Here is a 12396-nt window from a genome sequence, read left to right as displayed (position 1 = left end):
GGGCGGGTGGGCTGTCAGGACACGTGGAAGAGGTGGGAAACAGCATCTCTGCTTCAGATGCTGCGGCAGCCAGAGTTCTGTGGTACACGGAATGTGTACTCGTGGCCTCACCAAACCTGGATGTCACTGTTTAAAAGTCACTCTGGGTTCTTCACTGAGCCCATGGCACAGGATTGATGCCACAGCCCGGTCTGCCCAGGGCAGTCTTCAAGAGGGACATGCCTCTCTTTCTTCAAAGAAACTTGAAAGCACAGACTGAAGTGGGATGCATGCTGAGGTACACCATGGTGCATTTGGCCTCAGGTTACATCTGTTTTTATTCGGTTTCAAGCTTTTGTTCAGATGAAAAATTGTGTCTAAACACATCTGCACAGAGGAGCACCTGCTAATGCAATGCACATAATTATGTGTATAAGCTGTCTGGTGTGTTGGCAGTTGGCTGCTTGCATGTCTCTGGGGCAGCCCAGACAGGAAGAAAACTTGTGTCATCTATTTTTCTTCACTCCAGGCCTGATGCTGCCACTCAAGATGTATATGATATGCCTGTATACAACAGTGGCAGAAAAACTGCTTCCAGCAACACAAGTATCCTGCACTGCTTGAGGAAGGCAACACACAGGGCCTGCTGAAATGCTGACACCAAGCAAGAAGGCCAACTACCAGGCACTGTGAAACTCCACCCAGACACGGTGGATTAGGGGCCCCCATAGGAGAGCTGGGGAATGTTGTTTGAGATGTTGCAGACAATAGCACCCCTGCTCTGTGCCTGTCTCCACACTGCTGCAATAGCTTGCTGCTGGTGGAGATCATATAAGCCAGCAGCTGGCTCATTACTTCTTTTTCTGTCCCAAAATCAAAGGTCCCAGCTACCCTCAAGACTTGGGTGAGGGAGGCAGGTGAGTGGCCAGTCTACTACTCTCTCTCCAGCTCTCTCCCAAACTGAGAGGTGGAAGAGAATGAACCATCCATTCGCTGCAGGTATCAGGTAGCCCATGGAGCACATCACCCCTGTGTGGTGAAAACATACTGGAGGGGGTTTTATATCAGTGTAATGTACCCCCTTGAAGGCTGTATTTCCTAAGTCTACTGATACAGCAGTAATGTTACCCCAGATTCTCTCTCCAGGTTACTCACTGAAACAATATACCCTTTCTTTCTCAGGAAAAGGGACTCATTAATAGCTACCAGAATTTTCTGTTACTAGATACTTTGCAATTATATATATCAGATGACTCATTAATCAAATAGCTCATTATTGGGATATAGGCAGGCTCTCAATGTTCCACATAACTGCTTTTGTGCAAACAACCCAGGAATAAACAATGGGTGGCAGCACAGGGGACAGGCAGCTGTCACCACCTGCACAACTGACAGGTTCTTGATGCATAATTTAACTCAATATGAGATATTTTGCTTTTGTGATCTAATTCCAGCTCACCATAATGGCAGTCATGTAGGAATTTTTTTCTACTCTAGTTTCTTTGGGTCAGTGTTGAGCTCTTCCAGAGAGCAGGACCAGGGGAGGCTGGGACAAGGGACAGAAGGAAGCAGTGCCTTGCTTCTCCTGTGTTGCTCAATGTGATATATGATGTTAATGAATTTGTATTCCTAACCAGTAAATTCAGAATTAAACTAAGAAGAAAATGAATATGGGGCTAGACAAAGCAATTGAGACCTATAATTTTCCACAAAAACAGTGTAAGCAACACAAGGCCTTAAGAAGACTAACTTCTGTCTCAGCGATAATTGAAGTGTGGGTCTTGTTCTTAAGGCACTGCCAAGGCTAATGAGGCAATGATGAATGCAAACATCTGCACAGAGACAAAATAAAAATGGCACAACCAGCAGATAAGGGAAAAATTATGGCTAGGGTCTGATTTTGCTCTGTAACAAGATAATGGAGTCGGCGAAAACAAGAAAGGTAAAGGGTTCAAGTTTGAGGAGACTTCTTACTCCATCCAAAGACCCCCTAGTGACCCCCAATATCTCCCCAAGAGACGACTCCACCTAGACTCCACCTATCATGAATATTGTAATAACATGATGTAATCCCTATGAATATATATGTAAACCCACCTCTTTTTAATATTCATAGAATTGTAATCAATATAAGGTAATTCTAGAGTTTTAGAAGCATGCGTGTGAGTGGAGCGGAGACTCCCCATGCACCCAGCACTGTTATGCTCACTGCAATTTCAATCTTATTAATTAAATTAAACCATTAACAGAATAATGAGTCTCAGTCATTTTTAACACTCAAGTCCAGAAATCATCTGCAGGGCAAGGTGCTGGTGATGGCCTCAGCAACAGTGGCTCTTCCATGTCAAGGAAGGTTGTACCATGGTGTCAGTGTGAGTCTCCAAACGATAACCAGCACCAAACAGCAAACATACCTTTGACCTTACTGCTCAGTAATGACAGGCTGTGTGAAAAGCCAAGGAATTTACAACCCCTTCTGCTCTGCAGTGCAAGAAGACAGCATGCAGCTGTTTACTGCCCTGGAGCCCTTCTGGCTGGAGGCATGTCTGCACCTGAATCTCATTGCTGCTTTGTCATGTTCATGTTAGACAACACCCAAGAAATGATGGTTCTTTCCTGCTTTTCTTGGATTGCTTTTCTTCAGCATTAGCTCTGTTAGTACTCTGGGTCTGGATGGCTGCCAGACCCAGATAGGCAGGCAGGAGAATGCCACAAACCACTTTTGCATTGATTTCACAGCTTCAGCAAGGGCGGTCTCCTAAGCAGCTCTTGTTGGGATGATCCTGGCCCCTGTATGACAGCACTCTTTGCAGTCAGCTTTGCAGAAAAGTGTATTTCTGCAGAGTTCTACAAGCTTGGACAGAGCCTTGTGGACTGTTCAGAGTCATTAACACAAATTGTCTCCATAGATCCAGATTAGCTAGGAATTTGAGACTGTTCTCCACAGCAGAGAATAGAATTTATGCAGCCAGTCTGAGGAATCCAGTTTACCTCCCATCATCTAGAAGACATTTTATGCCATCCTTCATCTTGAGTGGCTGCAGGATGACTGGGGAAGGCCAGAGACAGATGAAGAAGCTTTGTGTTGCAGCTGGTGGCCCAGGGACTTCCATCCCTCTTGGTAGCTGGTCTGTATGTTTTACTCTAATCTTTACTGAGTGTAGGCGGTGTGTCAGAAATAGCTGATATGCAATTGCTAATGTTCCACATATATTGCAGATATGCAATTGCTTTTCACATTTTCCCTCCTTTTATTTCATCCCTCAGGTCCATTCCTTTCTGTGGAACCGGAATGACTGAAAATCAATTCAAAATTTTGGTTGTCATGAAATTATTAGTCCCAGAACACGCATTATGCTAAAATGAATTATGAGAACTTTATTTGCTTTCCGTCACTTCAGCTTGAAGGACATCTCCAAAACAGCAAGGATCCTAAGCCAGATTATGAACTGATATAAACTAATTTGTATAATTTTATACCAGTGGAAAAACTGGTCCAAACCACAGGACTGTCTTGGCGTGCTGTTGGTATGGAAATTAAAATATAAAGAAAATTTTTGTCTCCTGACCTGTTATGTTGATTCTCCTGGGATAGCAGTGACAGCTCTAGATTTTCTGGTTGATTTCCTTGACATCTTAGTTTCCACTTCTGACCTAAATCTGAGCAGTGAAGTCTTCTCAGGTGCTCTTTTCTTTCTGCTCCCCAAGCATGGCGGGGTATTTTCCCATTTCCATTATGCAGGGAATCTACTGAAGCACACATACTTGGCAGCCATGTAGGATGGGACTTCTCCCTTAGGGTGGGACTTCTCCCGCTGTGCACCTGTACAACACGCTGCAACTACTTGGCCACCATTATGTGAGGAAGTCTACTTAAAGAGTGTTTAAAAGCAGTTGCAGTTGGTGGTACAGGCTCACACAAATAATTCCATGGGGAGGAGAGAATGAGCATTTTACAGTATGCATTGGGGGGAAATAGAACTGTGTAGATATACTTCCACCTCAGAGGACTCTGATGCCACTGAAAGTTGCATTGGAGATGCAAGAGGAGATGAAAGATAGGTGATGTTAAAAGTGGTGGAAAACTGTCCTGGTATTCAGTATGAACTAGCTCAGTGTTAGATTGTACATTTGAGAAAACATTTGAAATAATAAAAAACCCTCACCACTTAAACACATACTCAAGTGTGCATGCCTCTAGTAAGGATTGTGACCTGCTCCTATTCTTCTAACAGTGTTCAGAAGCCCGAACCCAACTTCAGGAATACTAAAAGGGGATAATGTATATAGTTTATGAATTTTATATAAACTGCTTCCTTCCACAGTGAGTAGTGTTGATGGGAACATTCACTAGCAGAAAAAAAATTGCCATGAAACAGGTGAGACCTCCTGATGGCTGGAGAGGTTTTACAAGCACAATAAGTGAGACCAAACTGTATTTCAGAGCTCACAGTACCTGTATGCAGACCAAAAACTCTGCCTGCGATGAATTCCATCCCCTCTACTACTTTTAGGCACCACAGGGGGATCTTGGTGTTTTGTTTTGGATTGGGTTTTTTTGTTTTTGTTTTTCATTGCTACCTGTGCTGCTCTGTGGAAGAAAACAGAGCACAACTGTTTGGAGGGGAACTCTCAGTCAGGGAACTCTCTGCTTCAGGGTCTCATCCACGTTCAGTTGAGGTTCCACCAAGGCCACCTGAAGCAGGAAAACTCTTGCATGGTTCTCCCTGCCACTTGTGTAATAAATTCCATTCAGAATTCAGATTTAGCCTGTATTTCTTTGGCATCCCTACATCTCTCTCTCTGATGTAGCTGCCAGTTCACATCGTCACCTTTTGCTGGAGATCTTGTCTTTTATGTCTTCAGTGCCTCTAGCTTTCCTTAGCGATCAAATATTTACTCCTCATCACCACACATTGAAACAGTGTTTTAATTATATTTATATACTTTATTCTAGTATGTACTGGCAAAACCAAAAAACTGATAGCTCTGTCACTAAACTGATAAAACTAAATTTGGTAAAGAAACAGCAACAATCAACATGAGATACTGAAGGAGCTTGCTGTTGCTCTGTGACTAAGTCACTCATTATCCATTGCTGATGTCTAGAAGAAACAGTCTCACCCTTAGACTACCTCTAAGGGTGGGAAAGGGGAAGCTGTAGTTTTCTCCGCTAAAGGCAAATGTAATAAAAATTAGAAGGTGGATTCCAAATCTACAATATTTTGAAGCTAGACTTCTTGTTCTACTGTATGCAGACCTTTTTCACACCAGAGATACATACCTCTAGACTTCTTCTATTGCTTCATTTATAGATCTCTATCCAAATACTGTAAGCATATTTGTTCAGCATTTGTGAGCAGAAACACACACACACACAAATACAGAGTGAAAACTGTTCCTGTACTATGTTAAAATTATCTTTATGTTTGATTTCTTCCTAGCCTCTCCCATGTGACATTAGCACAACATCACATACTCCTGAGAACAAGCTCATTTAAAAATATGGGTTAAGTATGTAGAGTACTATTAATATTTAATGTATTGAATATGTTATTACTCAATACATATTTATAAGGAAGGCGCTAAAGTGCATAATGATGCATACCATGAATATATAATGAAATTGGCATTTTTCCCTACAACTACAGTTAATCAAGTTTGACAATATAAAGAGAATTTTTGGTAACTTGAGTTTTAACAAATAGTAATTGAGCAAAACACAGCAGGCTTGAGTCTACTATTTACTGATTCTATTAATTTACTTTAAAGAATGTGTCTAATGAAGAAATTAGAGACATGCAAATCAGTGGAAGATGAGTGCTATTGAGATCTGCATGTGACTCTGGCGATTTATGTTTTAGTAATTTTGTGTGTCTTGCAGAAAGGCATGTCTGTAACAGCAAAGGGCCATGAAAAAAGGCAGTACAATCCTAAAAGCTTTTCAGGGTCAGCTGGTCTGAAGAGAGCAATACACCTCTCTACAAAGCTTGTCCAGTTTATGCTGTCAAGGTTTAAGTGTGATAGCTGGGCTCCTGTACTTTTCTGTCAGCTTGACTACACCAGGATGAGGCTTGAGTTAACTTTCATTTTTCGAAATGCAACAAAATTCTTGCCCTGCATTTACCATGGGTTAATACAGTCTTTAATCCCCACTGAAAGTTGATTAAGCTCCCTGTGGATTTTGCACAGCGTGAGGTTGGTGCAGCCCCCACTGTACCCTGCGTGAGCCAGACAAGTACTCGGCCTCACAGAATAAACCTGCCCCTTTACCAGTGTGTCCTCCAGGCTTTCAAGACTCTCCAGACCCATTACCAGACACCATTACCAGACACTATTAACCTCCTTTTAAGACCTGTCTCCACCTGGGATCAGTCCTTAGGCAGATGCAGCAGTACCTGTCTGCAGCATTGCAGCACAGCCCACTGCAGCTCCTGCTCCTGGTCCCCTTGTGTGCAGCACGGAGGGGATCTGGGGTAGGAATTTGTCCTGGATGTGAACCGGCTAGGGATCTGAGGAGGAAGGTGAGCAATGTTTGGAACCAAATGCCCCAACTCATGGTTTTGGCTGGTTCCCTGTGCATGTTGCAACACAGGACAGGCACCCCGACATGCAAAGCCATCTGCGGGGTGTACCATGAAACAGCTGCAGGTACAATCACTCCCCTGCTCTGGAGGACTCTGGAGGACTTTCCTGTCCCATACATGCTGCACTGCAGAGTCAACCAGAGCAAACTTGCTGCATGAACTTGGATACATGTATCACCAGGGGTCCTAGGCAGAAGCACAGTCCTTGGCTGTGGGAGTCTGGGCCCTACCATGTGCAGACAAGCACATATGCAGTATTCTTGAGTTTTCTAGAAAATGAGCAGAGGCATGCTCGCTCTGCCCAGCTGTGGAGGAGTAAGTCAAATGCATGTTCATGTGCCAAAGGTGGGTCCTCCAGGTGTCCTCCCCAGATAACTTGCCAGCCAAGGATTTCAAAGTGGTTACAGACAAGACAAATCCTTCTCCTACCACCTAGGAACGTTACATTATTTATTACCTTTTTAGTGTTTTAATGTGGAGCTGGGGTGGGTGAAATGAAACACTTGGGCAAATAGGACATTTTAGCCAGGTTTAATTTCTTTCAATTACCATTAGTTTAAAGCACTCAAGAATAGTATGTCTCTGACTGACACCAATAGATGATCAGAAGGCTAGAGCAGTCCAAGTCCTCACGACAGAACACCCCCAAAACAGGTGAATTTTCCTTTGCCAGTGTCTGCATTGAACAGAGTTACTCAACAGAGTGACTGACATCAGAGTACATATATTTGAAAGATAAAAAAAAGAAAAAAAGAAAAAAGAAAAAAATAAAATAAAATTAAAAAGTTGTTTCCTTTATATTCCTGTTAACTCCAAATCTGGATAGCACCAAAAAGAGGGTCTCAGCCTGTTCTGACAGCAAGAGTCATTCCTGGGTGCTGGAGTGAGCCAGACAGCCAGCAGGGGGATGGGATGGGGTCCAGTTCAGACTGGCTATCAGATCAACAGCCGCTGCAGATTTTAATCTTTTTATAGAAGGAAGGTCGTGGGAACTGTTGCTCTTCATAGCCTGTGGAGTCTTCAGCTTAAAAAACTCCTTTCCTCAGGGACCATATACTGCATTGTATCTCAAATGCTGGTCTGCATGTTTGCTCTGGGTTTGGTAGCAGACAGAAGCAGGGTGCTTGCCTTCCCTTCATGTAGGACCTGTGAAGCCTCCGTTCTGTGGCTCCTGGACCATGACTTGGAGTCACATGAGGTGAGAAAGCCTGCAGCACTGCAGAGGGCTTATAGCCAGGTGGTAAGGTAGGTGCTAAGGTAGGGGCACCCAGACGAGGCAGAAGAAATGTGCTGGGAGCCTGCCTGCTGCTGTCCGAGGGGTCCTGCAGGGCAGAGCACAGGCTCCTGTGCCAGCTTGGATACTTGCTGATGGATCACTGAGCATGGGAGCACAGCACAGCTCTGCAGAACTGGGGAGCAGCTTTCCCACCAACAGCTGCTGTTCCCAACTGTCCTGGTTTGGGCGAGGATAAAGGTGATTTTCTGTCTTGTACTTTGACACCAACTCATCCTGAGAAATGAGAATACCTCTCAGTGGGGAGGGTTTGCATCCGAGGCAGAGCAAGATTTAACCCGTGCCTCTGCTGTTTGCCTTTCATCTGCATTTAATAAAAATGAGGATAAGCCTCGAGGGGCAGAGGGCATAATCTGGCATGTGACCAAGGAAGCTCACCTTGCTAACACAGCCTACACCTGTTGCTTAGAAGCTAGTGATCACAGGCCTCATCTTACCAGAAGCTCCTCATTCTGCAGAAGGAAATAGCTTGAGACCAGACTTTATTTACACTGAAAACAAATGTCAAGGCATGGAGCCATCATAAAGGTTCGGTGGTGGTAGCAATTTCCATGGGCTGTTTCCAGGAAGCTATTTATAGCAACTGAGAAGCCACAGAGGGCACGTTATCACCACTCTGCAGAACACACTCTGTCTTGCCATGTCCAGAGACTTATATATAGACCATATACAAAAATACACGAGACCTGTGGCTGTCTTGGAAAGCCTCATCTGACACATCTCTAGTAGAATCCTGTCCCTGCCCCCCCCCCCAGAGAGCTGCTTATTTCAGAAGAATGCTGAACAGCCAGCACCACCCAGGGACAGCTGATCTATACAGTCTGAGCATATAGACCAGAGTGCAAATATGCTCGGTCCTTCTAAGACGTCTGATTTCCTCTAAAGTACCTTTGTGCTATTTATAGAAACCCTCCATTCCCATCTATGTACTTTGCACATCAGCACCATGTTAAAACAGTCCCACAAGCAAGAATTCACAAGCTGGTGGCATGGGGGAAAAGAGGTGTTTAAAAAACGTACAGTGTCGAAGTATAACTAAAGAACTCTAAAAAACACAGTCCAGGAGGATCTCAAGGTAGGATCAGATGTCCCTAAGTTTTTCCTAGTCAGTCTAACCTATTGCAAAAAACCACCCTTGACAAAAGCTCCTTGGACAGCAGGTTTACACAGATGCCTTTAGGTATGATGTTCCTCCACAGTGAGTCTGAAGTTAAAGGAAGCTCTACTGGTATGAGCAATACAAATTTAGGTCCAAGATTAAAATGTAATTTTGTAAAGTGAGACTATTTTAGTAAGGCATGATCAGAATTTAAACAAGGTTGATAAATGAAGGCTCCTAGACAGTGTAAGAGCAAATAAACATAGCTCTGTGCTTAGGGAAACCTTTAAAATGTCCAAAGGCAGCATGCAATTTCAACAGCAGTCCTGAATATTCAGCTCTCAAGGCAGCACGAGCAGCACTCCTTCCCCACAAGCATGCAGGAAGGGTGATGAACAACAACATGCTGTGCTTTAATTTCTGTTCTGTCATTTTTATGCCAGATTGTCCTTATCCTATAAAAGGATAAGGGGGAATTCTCCCTCCCATGGTGAGGCAGAGCCTGTTACATGTGCTGTAGCAAAGCTGTGAGTTTAATATAAACAACTTAATCTGGCAAGTTGAAAGCTCTTTCCTTACCACAAACATTTCCCCTCCTGCATGTTTTCAAGTTCTCAAAGTGAGAGTTTTCAGATTGTTCTCACACAGATCTTACCTTTTTGATGACCTTCTCCTTTTTAGTGAGAGTTGGGACTGCTTCCTTTCTTAGGTTATTGCTCATTCTACAATGACAATGGCCTCTTCCAGTCTCATCACATTCCTAAGTATCTATCTACAGCTGGACATTTTGAAGGATGTGCTTACCCTGCAGTTATCAAACACGCCACATTGCCAGCACCTCAAAAACAAACCTGTGGGGTGGAGGAGGTTTGCTGTTTTTGGTAGGTTCAGCTTGAAAACCCTTGGTGGTTGTAATTTTGAGCCCTGAGAAGACACTGTGTGGCCACTTCTTCACCCAGAAGATGTAACTACATTGCAAAAAAACCCCACCCCATGAAAGCTACAGCTCATGAGAAGTAAGTTTTTCCTGGTTCCTGAATAAATAGATCGTTTACTTTTATTAAATTCAGAAACTAATCATGTAAATAGAGAGCATGAAAACAAAAGCTTTAAAATGATGGGCTGGAATTGTAAATCTACAATGTACTCTCATCTAATGACTCACTAGAGTAATTTAATAATAATATAAACATGATGGGGCTTCCTCCTCTTTCAGCTAGTGCTTGTCTAAAATGAAGAAAACCTGTTAAGTGGTCTCTTCTTTTAAAAGCAAAACAGGAGTTTTTCAGGGCAATCACTGTGTCTAACACCAACCTAAACAGACCAAAACTCTCATTCAACTGATAAATTTCAGCAATATTTCACATTTTACTTGCAGCAATATGATCTGCTTACCTGGAGGTCTCTATCCTTCTAACATCCTGATGGCATAGTTCCTGCCTCCACAGGGGCACCAGTACCAGGGGTTCTTTCAAAATGAGGGTGACGGGCTGTCCACAAGGCTCTGACTTTGAGAATCCATTCCCTCAACCTAAGGTAACCCCAAACTCAGTGGCTGAGGACTCACTACAAAGGTAAAATGTGTTTGTCTGAGAATAGTATTGGTCCTCAGTGACATTCCATTTTTGATACTGGCTTCCATGGAGAACTGTCTATTTAACATAGTTTCTTCAGGTTGTCTTTTACTTTGCTGCAGGGCATTAGGACATACTGCAAGGCAGACAGTATTGTGCTTCACCATACATATTTCAGATACTTCTTAAATGCACAATTTATTTCTTTTTTTTTTTTTTTCACAGCTGATGATTGTCCCGTTTAGAACAAAATACATCCCCATTGAAAATACATCCCCATTGTATGTTTTGACACAGTATGCACAATTTTTAAAAAATAAAAATGACGCTTATATGCCTCAAGGGATTTTTTTTGAAGTAAAGCCATTTGAAGAGCCATTTACAGTCAGTGGTGACAAACTTTTGATATAAACAAAATACCTGTATTTCACAATGTAGAATACCTGCTGCAAATAAGTCCCTATCAAAGTGATGCCACCAACACAGATCTGATTGTATGACTCCAGCACTGGAAAGAGCACATTGGTTACACATGGCTTTTAGCCTTGGGCTACAATTATGCTACCAAAACAAAATTCAAGTCTAAATCAGTCATGTAGAGAGGTCTGTGTCATTTTAACACTGTTTGGAGTCCTTGCTTTCCATATCTGATGAAGGTGGTGAAGGCGCTCTGAGGTTCTTGTGCTTACATTCAGGGCTGGATGAACTTCACGAATTCCAGATTCTCCAATTAATGACAAACCGCAGATCCCAAAGTAGGCATGTAAAGCATCTGAAAAAAGGAAAGAAAAGGAAAATTATGTTAGGCTGTAACAGTTGAGTGTTCTTGGATTCCAGCACCCCTGAATACTTTCGGCCAAGAAAAACAAACAGGTGCTGTATTTCCAGGTTGACTTTTAAAAAAAAAACAAACAACAACAAAAAAAAAAAAAACAAAAAAAAAAATTCTGTTTTGCACCAGTGTCTGAGTTCTTGAGTTCTTGGGACAAACATAAAAGGAATTTGAGGAGCTGGAAATAATTTTTGTTTACAACGCAATTGATATTTTCCCAAATATGAAAGAATTTTTTTCCTAATTACCTGAGAAACAGCTGACTATTGAATTAGGCAAATTAGCGCCAATAGATGCCAAAAAATCAGTATTTAGAAGCTTTTCCCTTTCCTGAGCAATACCAAGGGTAGGAATTCATGAGCTGGCTTGATCAGCCATAACATATGAGTACCACACAAAAGGGATGCTCTTTTTTCCTCTGTCCCACACTGCTGCTGCTGTCTACCTTATACCACCACTACTGCTTGCTGTGACACTGTCCATATCCTAAAGCAACAGAAAAAACACAGAAGAAAGTTAAACAAGGAAGGAGAAAATGGACAGTTTTCTGACCTTTTGGTGAATTAAACTGATTTGCAGAAGGTTTTGATACACACCAAAGCCAGTGCAAAAAGGAGAAAGGATGTGCAGCTGTATTTGTGGAAGCTGGGAGGAAGAGAAGTGAGCTTGCTTCCTCTGGGCAGCAGCATGCCATTGGATTGGATTATCTGCCCATGAAATCACAGGCTAGAGATGGGAAGAGCTAAATAATCAAGCCCCATTGATTACAAATTTTCAACACTTAGCAAACCTTGAAGGCGTTATTAAATTCTTATCTGACCAAAATGACCCAACAAAGTATCTGGACAGAGAGACTCTGAAAGTTCTCCGCTTCAGGAAATACAGTATATTAACCCCTGTGGTTAACTTCACTGACATGCACTAAAAACCATATAAAATCCTGGTTACCTGAATGTGGCTATTTTGTGAATTCACCTACAAAGTTTAACATTGTCCAAATCTGTGCTAACTGAATACTCAACTTAGTTCTA

General features: G+C 42.6%; 1 protein-coding gene across 1 annotated transcript in view; it reads right to left on the bottom strand.

The window, feature by feature from the left end:
* Positions 1–10712: 10712 nt before the first annotated feature.
* The window catches only part of PGGT1B (protein geranylgeranyltransferase type I subunit beta), a 36710-nt gene continuing 35026 nt past the window's right edge, over positions 10713–12396 (bottom strand). Inside the window, 2 exon segments of the mRNA XM_071729837.1 lie at positions 10713–11171; positions 11174–11305. Coding sequence (XP_071585938.1) covers positions 11149–11171; positions 11174–11305 — 155 coding nt within the window. The 3' untranslated portion in view covers positions 10713–11148.

Source organism: Heliangelus exortis, chromosome Z (assembly GCF_036169615.1).
Source record: "Heliangelus exortis chromosome Z, bHelExo1.hap1, whole genome shotgun sequence".
NCBI lineage: Eukaryota > Metazoa > Chordata > Aves > Apodiformes > Trochilidae > Heliangelus > Heliangelus exortis.
This window is presented reverse-complemented; position numbering and strand designations above follow the sequence as displayed.